Genomic DNA, 21758 nt, shown 5'->3' with positions numbered 1-21758 from the left:
CTTTTAAAGAAGAATTCATTCGATCAGTGCGGGTTCACTGCCTTGCTTGAAGCCAATCTCTATAAGGGAGATGCAAATACTTCATTCTTCCATAGTGCTGCCAATGGAAGACACAGAAAATGTCATATTGCTTGCTTCTTTGAAATAAATACTTAAGAAGCTTGTTTTTTAGTGAAGATCAAAGGAAGTCACTAGAAGATACTTTCTGGCACTTCTTTCAACTGGCTAAGATATTCCCATAAGCGGCGCTTGCATATTATGCTCTACTTTCCCCTTCCTTCAACCTTGCATTTTGATTTAGAAACATTGGCTCATTTAGATTTAGTTAGATCTGAGGCCGGCATAGGCTGCAAGAGATGTGCCGCATAAGCTGAAGTATCTAAATAAGATAGGCACCTGGATCTGGAAACCTGACAAGCTCCATGACTCCAGTCATCCTAGCATCAAGTACTGTAGATACTGGTGTGAAAAACCTTCTATGTCGTCAACAACTATCATAATTAACCCAAGAACCAGTTTGCAGCCAGTACCAGTACCTGTAATGGAGTGGAGTCATACCCAAACTTTAGGAGCCACAACCCACCATTTTCCCTTCCTTGCTTATGGTTTGGGAATGGTATCTCCTTGAACAAGGTAGCTGTGTCACATATATTCCGTTAATGGGATGGATTTTCTGCTTTCGGATGGTGTGATTTCAACGTTGAGTACCTACTAAGAGTTAGTTCTCGATGGGCAATAAATCATATTGATGAAAAATCACCAAGGAGCATGAAACAAAACACATAACTTACGTACCCATTGTACTTAGAGCCAATAAACTACCAAGAATCTTCTGTCTCAACCACTTTCTTATTGTCTTTACATCGATTTCTAAATATAGGAAGGGAAAGTAACGGAGAGCAAGCAAAAGAAATAAATCTATCAACGACCGACTTCGGACTAGAATCTAGAAACATACCTAAGGGAAGAAAGCATATTTGAGGTTTACTCCTTCCATGTCTAGTAGGAGTGCGTGCTTCTTATCTTGACGCTATACATTCGGTTCAGTCAGTCCCTGAGACTTCCCAAGGTAATCTTACCAAACAAGCAACGGATTGAGCAACTAGCGCGAAAGCCGTTGCGCGTTAGCGCATTCTCCACCACATCTTGCTTGGCTTGCTGAATCAGCATATGGATATGGATTACTTCATTGAATTTCTTGGCCCGAGCTCTTGTGATTGGTCTACTTGGCAGGTGGAATGGATCCTTAGCAGGTTCATGTGTTCCTTGTTTACGTAGCTCTTCTGTTGGATCACGTAGCCCCTCCGTTGGATTACGTTGCTCTGCCCTTGGATTACTTGAGTCATTTCTTGGTTTACTTGGCTGCTCCGCAACATGCTGGTTCCTTTTGTCATAATACCTAACGGCTTGTGGGCAGAATGAATGAAAAAGCAGATGAAAGACACTATACATACCAATAGAATGATAAATTTAGAATAAAGCTAGGTGACGTCACGGCATTTGAGAACCAATTGCTTCTTTTGCTTTTCACCAACCTTCATGTACAATCTTATTTCGTATTGGAGTACAGCCTATCGTAGGCCCAGCAAAGGCAAGACGGAAAGCAAGCATTAAGTGAAGAAGCAAGGTCCAAACAAAGTAGTGAAAGATTTACATTGAAAAGCTTCTCCATGTCTATATCTGTCCGATGGACCAAGCAAGTTCAAAGGAAACGGCTTCTCTACTGCATAAAAAAACCAATCCAATGAAAAGGTTAACGATTCCTATAAATTGAGAAAGAAGCATGTTCTTCATGCCCAAAAGCGGATAAAGTAGATGGAACCTGTTCTCTAACCTTCTTTTTGTAGCAGATACTGCATAAAGTTTACCTGCCTTGTAAGGCTTTTGTAGGATTAATCAAATTTTCTTTTTATCGTTCTATCTCAGAGTATCCATTCATTCGATCTTGCTATCCGCTCTCAATTGAATCCCTTCTCTGTTGTCGACAGGTGTGTCCGCATCAGGACCCAGAATCACGGTCTAGTACCTCCGTACTCGCTCCTACTTTATTAATTAGGAAGTGAAGTAGCCCCGTCTTATTTTCTCGAAATGCGTAGATCAATGCTAATGATGTGATTACTGCCTGGATTCTTGTCAAGGGAAATAGAAAAACACGACTTTTGCCATATAGCGAGATGGACTTTTGACTACGGCAATCTACTGGACCGAGGGAAAACCTTCCTCCTTTGTCAACAGTGAGTAGAGGCAGGCTATTGGTTGGTTCGAATCAAGCTGTCTTTCTATCTCTGGCTCTGGAATTGACCTAGCATCTACAGACGTTCTGCCTGGAACATAGAATAACGTTTCTTCCCTTTCCGATTCCGATCTTCACTAGGCGTGAGAACTCTTAGGTAAGCTGCAGAGCAGCAGAAGTGAGAATTGGATTGCTTTGGAACTCTCCAATAGCGTTTTCTTTGCTGGCTTCGTAATGGATTGAGGAGCCTATTTGCCTAAGCGAATCCCATTCACTGAGATAGCGCTGCGCTGGCTTTCAAATGGATCAAATCTTCCCCTTTCTCTCGAGGTCAAATCAGCTATCATCCAAACGGGGTTTCTGACGAAGATGCTTTCTTTCGTATCGGTCGTATCAGGAAGTGAGAACAGAACTCTTATATTATACGAGTGATTTCTATTCTAGCTGGCACTTCTACTTCGGGTAACCTATTACAAGGAATGTTTTCCTGGCCCCACTAACTATGAAATTCTTCGATTCTCATCTCATAAGATCTGCCGGTTCGCGCCGCACTCTTGCTTGAAACTCTACTTTCGACTCTCTAGATGACCCTGACACAGAAGCCGATTCTTCTTTCGCTTTCAGAACTACTTTGGAGCAGCTACCACTGATTCCGGTGAGGTTGGAGGTGCGAACTCAATAAAATAATTGGAGTTGGCCATCGGAAAGTTCTATTTGGCAAGCAGATAGGACAGTCAAGGTGCCGGGATACGATTGCAAGGTACCAACAGCAGCTTCTGTTCGTGGATACGCCGGTGGAAGGTCAGCAGTGCCAGTCAAGGGGTTCTCGTCCTTTGGGCAAGCTTTGTTGAGATGTTCGTGGAGCAGTCTTTCGTTTCAGGAAGCAGGTCAAGCATCGGATTAAAGTAGCGGGGGAGATTTGAGAAATCGATTTGCAGAACAGGACGGAATAGGCATTCTAGAGAATAGCCCCGCTTTTCTTATGCATATGCATGTGCCAGACTTTCTCTTTTAAGAAAAACCCTTTTTCTCTTTCTTTTCCTTCCTCCGAACAAGTCATCTTCCTCATCCGAATGAGAATTTACTGATTGCCAAACCACCTAATTATCTCTATGAAGGACGCATGCTCACACATAATGGGAATTGCATATCCTTGGGTTTTTTGGAGAAGAGTCGCAACTCGAAAGAGCCAAGAAGGGGAGAGAGAGGATGCGCTAAAATAAGGTAGACCGGACGGGAGAGAGAAGCGCCATACTCGCATTAGAGAATCAAGTCAGGAGAGGGAAGTAGACGACAATCATGAAATCGATATGCGGGAGAATACACAAAAGATAGGCAATATACTCCACCTAGTCGTTCTGTTTCGAAAGTAGGAGAAGCTATCACTTTCACTCAAGTCACTCTAAGTCTAAGGAAGGGTTATAGCCATATCTGTTTAAGGATCTGTCTTAAATGAGACCTAATCCCAGCCCCCTTTTGAACATACATTGTTGGATTCTTCTTCTAATGATTGGGAGAACCCACGCCACACTAATGAATGACCTCTTTAGATTAGAAGAAATAGAGGAACATGCGTCTTCGAACGATGCAGTCTCACTACGACCTGGAAATTCTCTTATTCCCCTATCCAAAAAGGGAGTCATGATGCCAATGAACCCCAACCCTGCCACACGCGAAACACACAGCGATCTAAATGCAAGAAGATATGATATATATGGGCTTTTGGATTTTCAAAGAAAGCATGTTGTTGTTCTCCGAACTCTTCCCTCGAAGAACTTTCGATATTCGCGCGCCCTCATCCACGTCTTAAATATTGGAATAAACCAGCGCATTGATTTTCTATTTATCATAACTTGGGCTTACCACTGGGAATTCACCATTTCTCCATACAATACAGCTTTGAACTTCACTGAAATTACAAATCGATTCCTGGCTCGAGTAGAGTCTATGACATCAAATGAAAAGAGAATCCTAGGTTGTTTCATAGGCAAGACAATCAAAGCTCTTTTATTCTATGAATTATACCTCATTGGGTCTGAATCTGTTCTGTAGACTAGCCCCGTCAATCCTTTGCTAAATAGTCTTTCTTCAGTCGCCGATGTCACCTTTGGTACCGGAAATCCTATATGACCATCGTTGCTGCGAATGGTTCTCTTGGGGCGGCCCACCTAGAACTAACTCCCTTGAGTCCTTGACTACATGAAATGGGGGGTCTGACTGGCAGGAAAAGAATCGAATGGACGGAAGAGCACTGTAGCAGAGCATAGAGATCCGAAGCAATGCATTCAGCAAGATATCATGGATTGTCGCGAAAAGCTAGGATGGAAACTGGTTATTGGCTTATGGCCCAAGCTATTGTCTTGCAGTGGAGGCGAAGCAAGCATACTCATCATTGAGGTCCCACCTGTCTTTGTTCTGCCTTCCTATATGCTTTTCACAGTCTCGTGAGGGAAGCTTGGCAAGCTAGCAAATGCTGGGTGGGGAGGAGATATCGGCGATCAAGAAACATATAGCCGGTTAGGTGTGACTTATGTGCAGAGTGCCTTAGTTCAATAAACTACAGCAGAAAAGCTCATTTCTTCCAGCATCATTTCTTCTGTAATTAGATTAGAATGGAAGCACAAAATTCACTGTGCTAGCATGGTACTGTCACAAATCAGTGCTGTGAATTTCTTTGTACTACGGAGTGGAGTGCTTTAATCCACTCGATTCCCTTGGGGAAGCAGAGGAGTATTCAGTGCAACTGTACCCGCAACCGAGCTATCTGAAATTGCTAACTCACCTCTGTCTCTTGATACGACTATTATTGAGGGGAGGGAGAGTCCATTCATTTGCCCATCCTGGATAACGGGTAGAGATCCTAGCGGTGAATAATAAGAAGCCTTTGGATTTCATCTAAGCTGTTGACTCCCAGTATGGGATGGGAAGACTGTGCCTATCTATGGCCTCTCTTTGTTAACGCCTTAACCTCGTTGCAGGTATTCCGTAAAATGAAGTCATCTATTATTAGGTAGCAATTCAGGAGCCTTTCCTGTACTTGAAGGCGGATTAGCAAGGGAATGAATCTGATGAAGCTGTTCCTCCGCTAGAATAAGGGGGGCATGATCGCTGATGCAGAAAATCTCTCCCGGGGTGAGACCCAATAACGAAAATCCATGAAGCAGTGAAAATATAGCCTGGTTAGAGTGCCCTCCCTCTCCTTTAATTTGTCATAGTTTGTTTGATTTATCAATGCGAAGAGTGAATCAAAAAATTGAACTAGTGCGCTAAGTACGTTGCTACAGACCGGAATGGAGAATGGCAATAGCATTTGGAAGGGAGTGTTTCTATTTCAATAATTAGACAACAGCCGTCAGTCAAAATACTGATATCCCCCTCGTTCACTTAAGTGGTAAGAAATGCTTTAGGTGAACATGCATGCAGCAATAATTATGTCTTATTCAATTGTTATTGATTCCTACTCCGTACTTGACTATGAGATAGAGGAAGGATCTTATAATTGCTTATATAAGCGAATTCAAAATTCTAAGACATAGGTTTCATTATGCGGGGCGTAGCGAAAGCATTCAACCTTCTAGGACTAAGCCTAAGGCCTATGGTCCCTCAAAAAAGAGAGATCAATCGTTCCTTACTTTACTGCAAGAAAGAACACATTGAAAGCTACAAGCCCTTACACCAGGGATGAAGTAGCTGCTTCGATAGGACCAGGGACACTACCAGACTGAGTTGAGTCTGACACTAGGGAACTTGGATTCATAGTACGTGCTCTACGCGATACACAGACAGATAGAATAGCCGGAGTACGGTAGGAATGGACTGCTGCCAAGCGAGTGGATTTATGAACGAGCCATTCATTTCATTTAAGTAGAACCGCCCCTTCTACGCCGCCTACTTACTTAATAATCAATTGCTCGAGCACTTATTTATCTTTATTTCAAGTAATTTACTGTCTGCTTCGACTGCCCTCAATTCATTGATTCGTATTGCTTTCACTACTCCTACTGATGACTTCGTGACTTTCCTCCTTCTAGGTGCTTCAAATCTACGTTATCAATACGGAAGAGGGCCACCTTACATGAAGCCCGCCCACCTTACGGGAATGGTAGTAGGGTTGTCGAACCGTCGTAGTGAGCGGGGTGTGTTGACAGCTTTCACACGGGCAGGACTACGTGTTAAAGTCGATGGCGAAGAAGAAGACAGGGCTTATCGGGAAGAGGGGGTAGTATGAGTAGGAGGTTTGATTGATTTCATTCCTGAGTCTTCTTTCTTGCATTCCATCGTTACTTGCGGTGCAATCTGGAAGTCTCAAAGCGAGAACTGATTTCACTTCTTCCACTGAATCCCAGGCTTGAGGGCTTCACCCATTTTATAACCCCGCGGTAAATTATTACTTTATCAGTTTCTGTGCTCATGAGAACTAACAACAGATCGTCACCAGCGTCTGCAAGTACACAAAGGAACTGCTGAGTTATGTAAAAGCCGGTTTCATCCCTTGGTCATTATGGGGCAGTGTCATAGTCTACACTGAGAACAGTGAATTTCATCTCAGGAACGAGATCTATAGTGGCAAGGCGGTAACCGCACAGCATAAAGAACTCCCTAAGAGCATGGAGTGAATATCCTACTCATCATCCTTGAATTAGTAGCCAGCCCAAGCATTGCCGTGTACTTTGCAATATCCGAATGTGGGTCCGTTCAGTTGGAACACGACTTCAAAGCCTTCTGACGAAGGTGGAGATAAGATTACCCGAATGATATAACGCGGATAAATAAAAGGAATGAAGTTGGGATCAGAAATTAGTTGCATTGGTGGTGTGGGTAACCAAAGCTGGGTGCGCGTAAAGATATTGGTAAGGACAATCTCATGCGTGGCATCTGATGCAGTGATAAGGAACTCATTTGAGGTGAGGAGATTTCCGAGTTGATCCAACTGTCCTATCTTTCAATTCGCTTATTGAATTTGTGGGCAAGGACGCATATCTTCAGCTGAGGAAATCTTCAGTGGGCTAAGAGATCCAGGGTTAATCCCTGATGTGGTCACATATAGAATATGAAAATATCAGGATGCTGCGGCGATTCCGCTAGAGCTTTTGAGCTGCATGAAGAAATGTCAAGTTGCTCCTCAGAAAATTAGTAGAATAGTTTCATTGGCCTTCGTCAATGGGACAAACGCTCCAGTGTATGCGTTACAGTTACTGGGAAGCTAGCATTTTTGCTTGTCATGGAATCAAGTCTATTTGTTCGAATGTTCTTTTTTTGGAAAAACCAACCACAAAAAAAGTCTCCCTTTCTCTTGGAGCAGAGCTTCATCATAAAGTGGAGAGTCACAATGAGATTTAGTGGAATGGATATGAAGGGTATAAATATGCTATTTGCTGCTATTCCATCTATTTGTGCATCAAGTCCGAAGAAGATCTCAATCTATAATGAAGAAATGATAGTAGCTCGTTGTTTTATAGGCTTTCTCATATTAAGTCGGAAGAGTTTAGGTAAGACTTTCAAAGAAACTCTCGACGGGAGAATCGAGTCTATTCAGGAATCATTGCAGCAATTCTTCAATCCTAACGAAGTCATTCTGGAGGAATCCAATGAACAACAACGATTACTTAATCTACGGATCAGCTTGCGAATTTGCAGCACCGTAAAAGTAGTAGAATCATTACCAGCGGCACGCTGTGCGCCTAAGTGCGAAAAGACAGTGCAAGCTTTGTTATGCCGAAACCTAAATGTCAAGTCAGCAACACTTCTAAATGCCACTTCTTCCCGTCGCATCCGTCTTCAGGACGATATAGTCACAGGTTTTCACTTTTCAGTGAGTGAAAGATTAGTATCCGGGTCTACAACTTTGGTAGAAGCTTCTACCGTAGAACAAATTCGAGAGGCCTTCTTATTAGAACCCAGAGACCTAATTCGAGAAGGCTTTATAGTCCTCAGAAAGGTGAGGGTGGGGGGTATCCCCGGGACCTGTGGAGACGGGGTGGGCCTGTAGCTCTGAGGATTAGAGCACGTGGCTACGAACCACGGTGTCGGGGGTTCGAATCCACTTCTGAGCGGGGCTGGCGGCTCCACCGGGAGCGAGCCTACTGAAGGAAAGTTTTATTGTTGAACTTCTTATCCAATATTTATCTTTTGTTTGGAAAAACCAAACCCACAATCTTTAAGTCTCCCTTTCTCTTTTGGGAGCAGAGCTTCAAAATCAATCAATCTTTTCCATGATCGAGTTTCTTCATTATGTGTACCAGACAGCGACGGATAATGCTAAGTTTTTTTCTATATTACTGAGTATAAGTGTCGTTGCCTCTATCTACCTACTACAAATACTCCGCAATTATGTGCGGATTCTAAAATTAGTGGAGGAAAATAATAGAAAAGAGGGTAAACTGTTGGGGCTCTGCGTGGTACATGAGTTTACCTACTCATGGAGAAGAGGAGTCACCCTAAGACCCATTCATTTTGGCTCGAAAGAGCAAAAGTGCGGAGTAAAAGAAAAAGAATCGGAAGGAGAAGTGTGATAAGCTTTGAATGGGATGGATAGTCAAGAAAAAAGGCACCTAATCTTTACCGTCTCCACTGAGATTTCAGACCAGAAAGGAGTAGACTCTAGTTTCAATTGCGTATAGAAAGAGATTCGTCTTGTAAGAGCGAGCAGGTTGAAGCGCTTAGGCTACTTCAGCTATATGCTTAACACATGCAAATCTAACGAAGTGCTCCTGGACGACTTCCCGTAAATAACCTAGTTCATCTCTTCGGCGATCCTTGAAAACAGCAATTAGTCTTTCTTCCTTACTTGTGAATTCGTACCTGTAATCTTCACTTCCTAGGGTAGATAGACATACTTCCTGCTAAGATGGATGGCTTTCTTTGTTGCACCTCCACTTGAAAGACGGCTGTCAACTTCAACTCTTTGAGGGATTTGCTTTCTCCTGACCCTCAAAATGGCGTTGCAGTTGATACTTTCGATAGCTTTGATCCTCTCTTGCACGATACTTTCCAGAAAAGAAAACCCAAGTTTATGATGCCTCACATGGTCTGGTATCCCCCAACTCTACTCAAGGTGGTTAAGAAGCAAGGCATTCAAGTCCAAGAAATTGAGAGCGCGGTGACTACCTGACGAACCCGAAGTTGACTAAAAAGAAGGGGCAATTGTCAATGTCTCACCTCAGGAGCAGAAAGCATACTATGGTGGAAGATCCCATTGAGTTCATTATTGAAGATCTGACCGTCGCTACGAGACTTCCGTTCTAAAACAGCCTGGACGAGGCTCTACCTAATTGCTAGAAAGTAAGAAAGTATAGGGTCCAAATTGGATAAAGAAGCACTACGCTTTGCAAGGGCGCCAACCACTAGGTTGTAACGACCAGAACAAGATTCAGTTTGTGTTCAGTCCATTGGGCATGGGTATCCTCCTGACTAAAACGATTCAAATCCGTAAGTTCCGCCCTAAGGTGACCAATCTTTTTATTCTTTCTCCTAGTATGTTGTTTCAAGAACACTGGACTGTCACTCTATTGGCGAGAGAAGAGGAGGACTTATAAGCAGCTTTCCTCCCCAACCACATTAAGCATTTTGATTCACTTTTAGATTCCAGTGAACCCAACAATAGTGGCACTCCGTTCCCGACATAGTCTAGTACCGACTTCACACAAGTTCAAAAGAGGTAAGAGTGGTGTCACACAAGTGCAATTCCAGAAACAAACAGTAGTGTCGACTTAGGAAGCAGCCCTGAGCATTGGATCACAGGCGCAGGTACCGGAAATAGCAGTTCTATCGACTGAAGACCAACCTCCCTACCGATAGTAACTGATCAACTTACTTACTCGAAAGACAGACAGCTGCACTGCACTCCTTGTAGCGACTATAGTGGCGCCTAGCTTTTGTTTCCACACTTAAGATCCCAAGCTCCAAGGGATGGGATGGCTGAGATGAGTTCGCATAACCTACTCCGGTTAGTTCGGATGATCCGATATGATGGCAAAACTCCTACCTGCTATGGCAGCCTCTACGCTGTGGATTATTGCGAGATAACTTCTATCTCGTACTTAGAGCAGACGGAGAACCCCACTTTGAAACTTCATTCAATTGGCATTCGCACTCAACTGCTTTCCATTTTCTTGAACATGGGAACCGGCACTATTCGAATCAGTTCGTTAACTCGAGTTACACTACGAACAGAGTGCTGCCGTTGATTGATTGCAAAAGTCTGATTCCCTAGTGGCACTTGCTTGTTAGCTGAACTTATCTTTTCTTTCCGGCGAAGGGAAACATGGATCAGTTGCTGCTGCCGTAAGAATCCGTATTTTGGGATCTGCAGACGCAAGAGGAGCGTGCTAATAGAATCGAATACTACTTGCGAAACGGAACTCAGATGACTTGATCTTGATATTTAAGTATGTAATTTCGAGAAGCGGAGGGAATAGGCCCTTTAAGTTAAGCCCAGAAAGCACCTACTCTGGAATGCCTTGGAAATATGCTCACTCAGTTGTGAGAACAGTCTTTCGTTTCGAACAAGTGAATACGGACTTCCGGATTGGGAGATCGGAACTGTCCTTTGGGGTAGTGCGCCAGAAGATACCCGGCCTTTTTTAGCGTGGAATAGGAGCAGTTGTCAAAGAATCTCTTCTCTAGCGAGGAATAGGAGATCAGTCGTATTCTCGTTCTAGGAAAGGCGTATTATCGTTCTAGTGCAGCAGGCTATTCATTCTAAGATAAGAGTCAAGCTACCCAATTAGAGGAAGGGACTTCCGTCAAGAGTAAAGCGAATCGTTCTAGGAATGCTACTCCTTCCTTTTCTCGGTCGTATTATCGTTCTGGGAAACGCAGAGTTGTTGTTGATGGCATTGGCTATTTGCAGTAGAAATGGGGGAAGCAAGCAGTTCTTGGATTGGCCTAACCCCCAGAGGGCTTTCCTTCAAACTTCACTAGACGACTCCCCATATTCTACTGTGCAGTCAACTCGTTTCATTTTCTTTCATTTCACCCCATCTAAGTAAGGGCTTATTTTCCCTCTGAAAAACAAACAAGAAAAACCATCAAAAACGATGAAAAAAGACAGAAAAACGAGACATATTTGCACCTTTTCCGCACTGAGGAAAATCGTAGAACAATCTCCCTTTTCTTTGTCCGGTTAAAAAAGAAAGATAGGATAAGATAGGAATATAGGTACTATGAGTATGAGACGGACAGTATGAGTGAGTGGAAGGATGGAGGTCCTACCACGAACGGAAGTAAGAACCAAGGAAAGAGAGTGCGGGGCCTTCCGTTCCTACTGTACAATCTAAAGATCCGTCCTGTTGCGATGCGAGGAATAACATAAATATCAGTTCAATCACAAACACCGAGCTGCCACATACTTCTCTTGTTTATCGACCGGAGGGGAGGTTACCTACTATAGCGAGAGCGAGCGGCAGAAGCAGAAGAGAAGCAGATCCTTATACGATTCTAGAAACTGGCACTGGTACCTCCTCCTCCAAGAGGAACTTGGTAATCTAGGGCGGGCCGCATAACTAGTAAAGTGCATTTGCCTATACCACAGGACAGGGGTAGAAACTGAAGTAGAAGAGTGCAGAGTGCCAACCAGTTCACCACTTTGGTTTAGAATTTAGGTTTCCCAGAAGAGAAGGATTTCTATTTGATGGACCTGTAAAAAGTGTCCTTGCCATGATAAGACGCAGGAAACGACCCACCTACCGCTAGGAATGACTCTCCCCCCATGCATGCCCATGGGACTCTCTTTAGCTGCCTGTTTCAAAATCCGATTAAGTGGTTCTAAGGAATGGATTGCGAAGGAAAATAAATATCGATATCGGGGACGAGGGCTCTGCTCACCACTGTGATTGGGCTTCAATTTCCTCTTTTTACTCAAATATATCCATAGCTTCATTCCTTCCTTGCAAGGTTCTTTTTCAACACAGGATTTCGTCTTGCTTTCCGTTTCTATCCCCTCGGAATACTGCTTAGATCAGGCTGTAGGTACCGGGCTCACTCACTCAACCAGGGAAGACCACATTGCTTAAAACTAAAGAGAAGGACGTGATGTCTTTCGGAAGCGCCGGCCACCATGAACACGATATTGGCTCCGCACTAGATTTCTCAATAGCTACATAGTTCAAAAGTAGACAGTATGGATCTTCTTGTTCGGTCCTAGAGAAAAGGTCCTTTCGAAAGAAAAGAGGAAGGTCCAATGGCTCAAATTCTATGACCCAGATCCTGAGGCGGAGAATTCTTTAGAGGCTCCAAACTTGAGAAGTGGAACCGCTACCTAACCCAGCTCAGGTTTCTGAAGTGCCTGCAGCATAAATCAGTGAACAGGTTGGATGTGCAATCTAGCCGATTGCCTATTGCTTTCCATCAAGCAACTAATTGAAATAGAAGGCAAGAGCTCCAGTTCCAGTTCCTGTTGGGCAAGGGGGATAGTACAATCTACGGGACAAGCCCGGTTTATTTAGACCTATTTCTCTGAACTGAACCGACAGAAATTTGATACTGCTTGCTACCGCCTAACAAGAACATATAACTTTCCGATGGAAACTAGACCAACGCTTGGATCAAGAGAAGTGCCAGCTGGGTCTCAGGTATCCAGCGCCGGTTGTTAGGGAGATTAGTCGGCAGGCTTATCAGATTGTGTGTGCATCTATCCTTTCCTAAAGCTTCCCTCTACCCCTGAAACTCGAATCCCTCTTTGGCATAGGAATAGGAGCTGGTCAGTAGTAAGCATTTCTGGTTCCTTGTCTCTTTTGTGTGAGTGTTAGTCTATTTCCATTTCCCATCCATTCACCCGGAAGGGAACAGAACCGCTTTTCATTCACCACTGCTTTCCTACCAACAAGAGAAGAGAAGATATTCTCTGGCACTATCGCATCACGCGTTGCTGAAGATGAAGAGCAGACAAGAGATATTTTCTTCACTACCGAACCGATTCGCAGTTGACTTCCTTCGGCCCTTGATCTCGTTCCAAGAGATTTGATTCCTGTAAGGGTGCCGGTACTTATTCCCGGCAGGCGGAAGGATCCCTTTTGAGTGCCAGTGCTGCTCACTATGGGCCAAAACCAGCCTTTTTCTTTCGTCAGCAAACACCATCTGAGTTCATGGTAGGTGATATCGAAACGCTTCCCTATCAAATAGGTAAGGAACTAGGGACCAGAGTAAGGGATCTATTGATCAAGGTCATGTCACCTCACCGTTGACAATCTGTGTCCAAACCGGATGGAATAGAGGACATATCCAGAACAGGAAGGATCTCCTATTACTAGGGACTAGGGAAAAAGAGAAAGAGAAAGACAAGTCTATTTGCTTGGATGCCGGTTATAGGACTAGTAAAGTCAAGGATGGAAACTATAACGTATCCATTTCTGATTGTGGTTGGATCCCTGGGTGGTGCTGGTAAAGAATACTCATATCGCTCTAAGACATACCATGTTTATAGCTATCTTAGGCGCTAGTCTAGTATAGTAAATGCGGCGGTAATGATGATTTCTACTCAGCTCTGGCAAGAGTTTCTATTTCGAAGGGAATAGGTCTAGAGTAACTAGAATACCAGGCCAACTCTTTGAACAGAACGGAAAGAGAGTCCACTTCTGCATGGATCCTTCATTTCCGGAACAAGGAAGCTGGGCGTAGACCCGTTACTTCTTACTTTACTACGGTGGAGGGGATGCCATGATTCCAATGCGTATTGACTAGGTCGTAAGAGAACTACTTGAGCTCTAATACTTTGATCCTCCTATAGGACTCGAAACCAGTCTACGCCCTTGCCCTGTAGGAAACTAGACTCGCTAGTAAAGAGGAGGCGGATGCTTCGCTTTAGGCTTGGCTTGAGCTTCCGTTTATTGGAAAAGTGCCGTAGCTCTAGTTGGGAAACATTTCCATTCCTGTCTTCAACTGAACCCTGGCCAGTTCCCTGAGCAGATCCATTAGCATAGCAACAAAGGGTTGTTTTCTATCACGACAGATTCGCCTATTCCTCGCATCACAACAAGACAGACGTATCTCTTGCCAGGTCCTTTTCTGGATCTCATTCCAGGCCAGTTGGGAAGAGGATTCGCCAGACCTTGGTTTGGTTTTATGTAAAATTGGAATCGTGGCCATAATCAGGTATGGCACATTATGAAGTAACTGGAATGGGAATGGGGTCTTACTTCGAATTGGACACGGACGCACTATTGGATTTCCTTTTCTGAAGGCTAGGGCTATATCCATTAGTATCAAATGCCTTAATTGCTTTATTTCTTTCTTTGGTTTAGGCGTTCCATTGCCTCAATCTTCACCATTGGTACAAGATCCCCTCAAGAACTGCTCTTTTCAGAACGTTCAATCTGAGTAGAGGCTGAGCCACACATCATCTCACCCATTGGGGACTTTTACTTCCTCTTCAGGCCTTGTAGTGATTTATGTGAAAAAGTGGAAATTCAATTTCCATTAGCCACCACTACTATCATGGGTACAGTCTGTGTAATCTTGCATTGTTCCTAGCTATGCTTTGTATCTTCGAATACACTTGACTAGAGCTTGCTTGTGGATCGAATATTTCAAAGAACGAATACTTCCGCATATGCCGACGGCGAAAGCAATCTCCTAGTGTCTAGTGTTCGTGGTCTCGACCTATTTTCCATTGGTAGAAGCCTGCCGTTTCTATCAAAGCTTTTCCAACAAAGAAGAAGCCCCATATTGCAGCTGAAAGAACTTACCACCCGGCACCTAATGATACACGTACGTAGGTTATGCCTCTAATAGTATTTCCAACCACCAGGTCCGCTTGAGATTAATAAGATTTGGGCAGATGGGGGGGCTTTAAAAGCTTAGAAGCTGATCCCATCCCACACTTAGAATGAATAGTGCACTCTCCTCTCGTGGCTGTTGCCGATCGCTTGATTGAGAAGCAGCCCTCGACTCGGTCTACAACTCTAAGATCTCAGGATTGGCACTCTTGAGGGCGGACACCGGCCTAAACTCCTTCTGTTGAACCCCTGGAGAGGAGGGACCTCAGGAACATAAACATAAAACAGTGGCTTTCGGAAGCAAAGGTTGACCTCTTCGCGGCATTACTCTTTGGCACTATACTCGTATCCGTGTCCTGGTAGAAGATAGATCTCAGTCATGGCTAGAGGAATGTGATCCGTTGTGGAAAGGCAATATATTTTTGATTTCAAGCACAGGCGCAAGTATGCCACTTAGGGGGAGTAAGCACAGCTCGTCGTAGGATAGCAATCCACATAAAAGAGAGAAGTAGTTTAAGTTGATGCCAGTGTGGGTAAACGAACTCTTTAGCCGGATCTGGAGATGGCGACTAGCGCATAAGCCTGCTGACTAAACGAGCTGTTCTGGACTGGATACGAGACTGACTCCCCAGAGACCGGGGATCACTGAACCCTATTATTCCAAGCATGGGCTTTAGCGGAGAAAGGTGCTGCTCTAATGGCGAACCAAACAGCTTCAAAGCTCCGAGGGAAGAAAGATTTGACCCCCATTGAAACCTGTCTTTGAAAGGTGATACGAGCACAGAAATGTAGATAGCCCTCTAGTCCGGATGGATGGCAGTCTCTATCTAGTACGAGATTCCACTGGTTCACATCATTCACTAATCGAAAACTTACGTTCAGATTACGTTCTGCATGAATGCTTGCTCAAACCTCTAAGTGCTCGTACCTGGCCCAGACCTAACAAGTGCCACAGTTCTTAAGTATAGCGGATCTCATATCGGGCAGTCAAGCATTTCTCTAGTCTGGTTCAGAAGCCGCACCGTTGGCCAATACCTCTAGCAAAGATCGAGTGAGTTCGTTCTCACCTTTTTGATGGGAACTCCTTGCTTGAGTTCCGTCGACACCAAAAAGTATTGAATAGCGCTGACACTCCTTCCTATATTCCTCTCTGGCAAGTCCACGGCATCAATCAATACGAGTGAGAAGTGAAAACCTCGCTCACAAGCACGGGTGTCGAACTCTAGTCTAGATCAGTGCCAGTGCGGCACTACGAGTCAAGGTGCCGGATGATTGATCGAGGGAAGAAACCCCGTATTTTTGCCCTACCTCTGGAAACCCGAATCCAGTTTTCGAAAAGAAAGAAAGTTTTGCCGTGATTTTTGCTTAGGAAGTGAGTAGACGTATAATGTACCGGCATCTTCCACTGCTACGTATCCTCAACCCAGAGGGAGGTCTAATTATTCCTCCCTCTGGGATCAAATAAATGTCTTCCAACCCCCACATGGAATAGGGCTCTGAGACGCACCACAGAGCACGTAGCAGCGACTTTGAAGGTTTCGAGTCCGATACCATACCCTAAAAAGAATAAGAAGAGCCTTTCTGCTTCAATCGGCAGGGCTTCAGGAGTGGACTTGAGACGAAAACCTCGGTCAAATGCGCCATAGTTGAGATAGAATGGCATTTACCCGTGTTCAAGAAAATGGAAGTTTATTTAGAGGGTTGTCGCTTTGATCGATAGTGCTAGGCTGCTTAAGACTAAGACCGGCGTATTTCATAAGATTTCCTAAAGTTGGTTTATAGGGTCTGGGCCTAAAGAAGCATGGATGCCTGGAATTGCTATTTCCAATCTCAAGTCATATTTGCATTTGCGCTGAAGATTTGCGTAGGAAAGGTGGCCAGTCTCCTCCGACTCAAAAGCCCAAAGGAACTTATTTTCCATGCCCGGTATCGAGAACCTTCTCTGCCTTTTCCATGCCCGGTATCGAGAACCCTCTCTCCCTACGACCTTCTTTCAGGGATGCGTCTTCCTTGAATTGAATTGAACGGCACTTCGGAACTTGTGAAATACTTTCTTATCGCCAGGGCTCAGTTTATTCGAGTATTTGTGTTGGTCCGCACTCCTATCTCCTATCTACAGCTACCGCTATCAATTCCTATTCCCAGTTTGTTTCCTCTATCCCTTCCTAAAGTGGCAGAAGCATTCGAGTAAGAGATCGGCATCACACTAGTGAAAGTCAAGTAACGGAAAAGCATCTCCTAAATAAAAAGAAATCAATTAGACTAGTTTTCGAAACGATGCTCCCACAAAAGGCAAGCTTGTCCAATACGGGTTACCTTGGCCAAAGATAGGAAAATAGATGCATCTTTTCGGAAAGGAGATACGAACCTTCTCCTCTTGTACAACAAACAGGCCTCCCCAAAAGGCAGAAGCATCTCCGCTTGGTTATAGGCTGCCTTCAAGGAAATACGTGATACCCGTTCCCTTGGCTAGACTAGAGCCGCTAAAGATCCATTTGATGGGTTGCCTCTGAGGAGCTGTGCCGTCCGTTGACACCTTCCTCAAGTGTCTGAATCAAGTAATGGGTTTGTTTTTTCTCGTACCTGCATGGTTTCCTACTTATTGGCTTGAAGCCGACCCATAGCTTTGTTGTGGTGAGGATGACTCTATTCCTCTATTTCTGATTTCGATTTGATTCACGACTGATCCACAGTTCGATGTCTTTAGCCAGGGCAGATCTCCCAATCCGGAACGGAAGTCCGTATTCACTTGTGAGAATATGATCTTCCACACTGGCATCCACAGCTACTACTCGTCCTTACTACTCCTCGGAAATTGCAATTCATTCACATCTGCTACCAATACCAAGAAATACCAATACGGACTTCTTGTTCCAATCGAAACGAGCAAACCTGGGGAAGATAGCAAGATTAGCAGAACGGGAACCCCCCACGGGGAAGGGCTCTGAGACGCACCACAGAGCCCGTAGCAGCGACTTTGAAGGTTTATCGCCCATCGGCCCAGAAATCCATAGAAAGACGATTGAGATTAGTGAATGGCATCGATCTGAAGTTCATAGAATCTCTAGCGTCTCTTTGTTCGTAACAAATGAGTAACTTAACTACTAATGTGACGAATAGTGCCAGGCGTAGTGTATCACTGGAATTCGATCAGTCTGTTGGAAAGGGATCACTCTCTGATTCTGCTTCAAGTCCTGTGCGTGCCTGTTTCGAAGAATGCTATTCGCTCTAGTGGAAAAAGTAGCGATTTATGGCCATGATCCCGACCCGAACCCTCAAATGATGACGAACGGCTGACTTCACGTAGAACCCGTTATGCCAATCTGGATTCCACATCTGCTACAAGAAAATCGTCTTGAAAGATTGCAAATCAAGCATTCGTCCTTAGCGCAGTTCCTGAAAGATATCGTGCCAACAGAAAGATCTCGTTCCCGTAGATTCCGTTCGTTCCAGCAATCGTGCCGGAACTCACTGATCCATTCAAAGGATTTCTTTACCACTGCTCCCGATGGCCAAAGGACCGATATCTTCTTCTCACGCCTAGCAAAGATCGAGTTCTGTTCTCACTTCACTTAATGAGCCTATTTATCTGTTTTTATACCATAGATTAGATTCTCAGGGAGAAGTGGCGCACTTTCTCGAGCTATCTAAGCATCCAGGGAAGTGATTCCACAAGCTAGAGAGATTCTCCTCTTTTCTTTTTCAGAGTTGAGCTGGCGGATCAATGTTTGTCAAATCATTCTCTGTTGAGTTGAGTCCTCGCCGAAGGTGCCGTGCCGTATAGTACTTCCCCAGGTGCGCTATAGTACTTCTCCGGTTATAGGTGATAGGTGCATGGCTTCCGCTCATAAAGAATGAGTGAGACCGGCGCTCAATCAATCAGCCACCAGTAGAGGATAAAGGAAAAAGGGGTTCATCAATGAGAGGCGCATGAGATTCTGTATTGGCCAACTCTTTCTAACTATCACTAGGCCGGATACTCCGATTCTCTGTGGACGATTTCCTTCTCTCTCGTTCAATGCCCTTTGGTCTCGAGGATCACCATTTGGTGGGGTTGGGGTCACACCCGAAGTCGTATTGGAGAATTGAGCGGAACTACTTCCATGTGCACTCTTTTCTCGGGTCAGGAAGCCCTGTTTTTGAAGTGAAGCAGGAAGACCTCTTCGTCATCATTATTGGGGTATGGGCCCTAAATCATTGGAAAAGACGGTTTTCTTTAGGGAATTGACACGATATCGCCTCCTTCTGTACTAATCAATCAAGGGAATGGATGAGTTCACTTAAGAAGCAGGCCTGGCCAACAGAGAAGTCAGCTCAGGTTTCATCTCATCTAAGCAGCAGCCAAGCGATGATTCTGGAATCGTGCCATGCTTGACAGTTGGACTTCTCGCCATACATAGAAATGAACTGCTGATGAGCTAGCTATCCCCGATATGATCTGGTACTAGACTTCACACATGTTGCCATCGTATAATCGGAGAATCAACGCGGAAAGAAAAAAAGATGATTTTCGATACTAGGATGACTACTCCCGAGGCCTGTTTTAACTAAAGAATTTACAGGTGGCCCGGTCGGTAAACTATTCCCGAGAGAGGAGAAGCAGAAACATCAATCTGTATTTTCGTATCATATTCCAGCAGCTCCAATGCCTTAGAGCGGGATCTTATCTTCCTAGAAAGAAATGAGTGTTGCACACGGATAGCCAGCTACTCCTTATGAATGGGATGCATGCATATTTCAATTCATGAACTGAAGCTCGTAGAAATCCTTCCTATCCGCCTAGTTACCTATCCGGGCTTGTTTCGTAGAAATCCTACCTTGCTTTTGTTTTGAGAAAGACTATTTTTGAGTTTCTTCGGTGCAAAAGTAGGCAAGTCCGTTTCATATAGCTGCAAAAGTTAGCAAGTCCTTTTTCCCTAAGGAAACTCGATTTCCAATGAAAAAAGTGCGGATCACTGGGTCAAAAGTAGTGTTTTTCTAGTTTACCTCATAAATGCATGTTTTGAGAGCAATATTTTTCGGTCAAGTCCTAATCACTTAGCTGTAAAAGTAGGCTTTTTTCATCTCCCGAAACCTCCCCAAAACTCCACACCAAGCCTTTAGATACGCAAATATGAGCTTGCCTTGGCTTTATTGCCCTTATCGGATGGAAGTTACAGATGAGAAATGACGTATCTTACGTATCGAATCTCAAGTAACGGATGAGAATTGACGTATTCAAAGTGGAAAGAACGAATATCGATTCTCGTGGATGAACGGAGGAAATGGGAACTTGGTCTTTGCACTCTTCTTTCGGGGGGGTTATCCCATGACATGATAAAGACCAATCCAAACTTCTTCGTTTCGTTGGTAGAACCAACGCCGACTCTTCTCTAAAATAATAGAGAGATCTTTTGATAGTATCACTTCTATCAATGCAATGAAAGAACTATCCCTTCCTATTTGTTTGTCCTAATGAGACAAAGAAGAGCCTCCTTCTTTACCACTTTAGGGGATGGGGGTGAAGGGGGGTTTACATACAACCGGGCAAAGTGGTTTATGATTGAATCTCAGAGGCATTCTTATCATTTGGTAGATCCAAGTCCATGGCCTATTTCGGGTTCACTCGGAGCTTTGGCAACCACCGTAGGAGGTGTGATGTACATGCACTCATTTCAAGGGGGTGCAACACTTCTCAGTTTGGGCCTAATATTTCTCCTTTATACCATGTTCGTATGGTGGCGGGATGTTCTACGTGAATCCACGTTGGAAGGGCATCATACAAAAGCTGTACAATTAGGACCTCGATATGGTTCTATTCTCTTCATAGTCTCGGAGGTTATGTTCCTTTTTGCTTTTTTTTGGGCTTCTTCTCATTCTTCTTTGGCACCTACGGTAGAGATCGGAGGTATTTGGCCCCCAAAAGGGATTGGGGTTTTAGATCCTTGGGAAATCCCTCTTCTTAATACCCCTATTCTCCCTTCATCCGGAGCTGCCGTAACTTGGGCTCATCATGCTATACTCGCGGGGAAGGAAAAAACGAGCAGTTTACGCTTTAGTAGCAACCGTTTTACTGGCTCTAGTATCCACTGGCTTTCAAGGAATGGAATATTACCAAGCACCCTCCACTATTTCGGATAGTATTTATGGTTCTACCTTTTTCTTAGCAACTGGCTTTCATGGTTTTCATGTGATTATAGGTACTCTTTTCTTGATCGTATGTGGTATTCGCCAATATCTTGGTCATCTGACCAAGAAGCATCACGTTGGCTTTGAAGCAGCTGCATGGTACTGGCATTTTGTAGACGTGGTTCGGTTATTCCCATTTGTCTCTATTTATTGGTGGGGAGGTATATGAAAGAAGGGAACGAATAAGTGGATTGAGGAATAAAAGCTCGAAGACAAAGAGAACTTTAAGAGAATGGAATCCTATTTAATATTAGCAATTCACATATAATCTTAAATAACGATCATCCTCCTCTGTGTGCAAAACGAAGCTGCCGTAGGTAGTTGTATTATTATGGAATTGTGTTTTGATTCCTAGTTTATAAACGTTGTAAGGTAACGTTTCTCGTTGGTAGTAGTTGTTGTTGGTTTATAAACGTTAGTTGTTGTGAAGCATATGAGAATATGCCTGGTTTTGGGTAATATCTTAAGAGGTGCAACGTTCTCCGTGGGTGTTGGTACGAGTGTGGTTTTTCACAGGTCCGGAGACAAGAAAAGAGCCGAATTAGTGTAGGAATGGAGATTTCTACTTTCCGTAGTTGGGTTCGAACCTGAAGATGGTTTTGTGGTGTCTGCTTCGTCTCTAGATTATGCTTCGTCTCCAGAAT

General features: G+C 44.1%; 1 protein-coding gene and 1 pseudogene across 1 annotated transcript; both read left to right on the top strand.

Annotated features, from left to right (window-relative positions):
• The first annotated feature begins 7309 nt into the window (after positions 1–7309).
• On the top strand, positions 7310–17189 carry LOC118475829 (ATP synthase protein MI25-like). The gene has a single exon (XM_035963978.1). The coding sequence runs from the start codon at positions 7455–7457 to the stop codon at positions 8220–8222; it is 768 nt and encodes a 255-aa protein (XP_035819871.1). The 5' UTR covers positions 7310–7454; the 3' UTR covers positions 8223–17189.
• A 3287-nt stretch (positions 17190–20476) lies between these two features.
• Positions 20477–21339, top strand: LOC118475828 (cytochrome c oxidase subunit 3-like; annotated as a pseudogene).
• Positions 21340–21758: the final 419 nt, after the last annotated feature.

Source organism: Zea mays, unplaced genomic scaffold (assembly GCF_902167145.1).
Source record: "Zea mays cultivar B73 unplaced genomic scaffold, Zm-B73-REFERENCE-NAM-5.0 scaffold_680, whole genome shotgun sequence".
Taxonomy (NCBI): domain Eukaryota; kingdom Viridiplantae; phylum Streptophyta; class Magnoliopsida; order Poales; family Poaceae; genus Zea; species Zea mays.
Note: the sequence above shows the minus strand (reverse complement) of the source record. Positions and strands in the feature narration are given on the sequence as shown.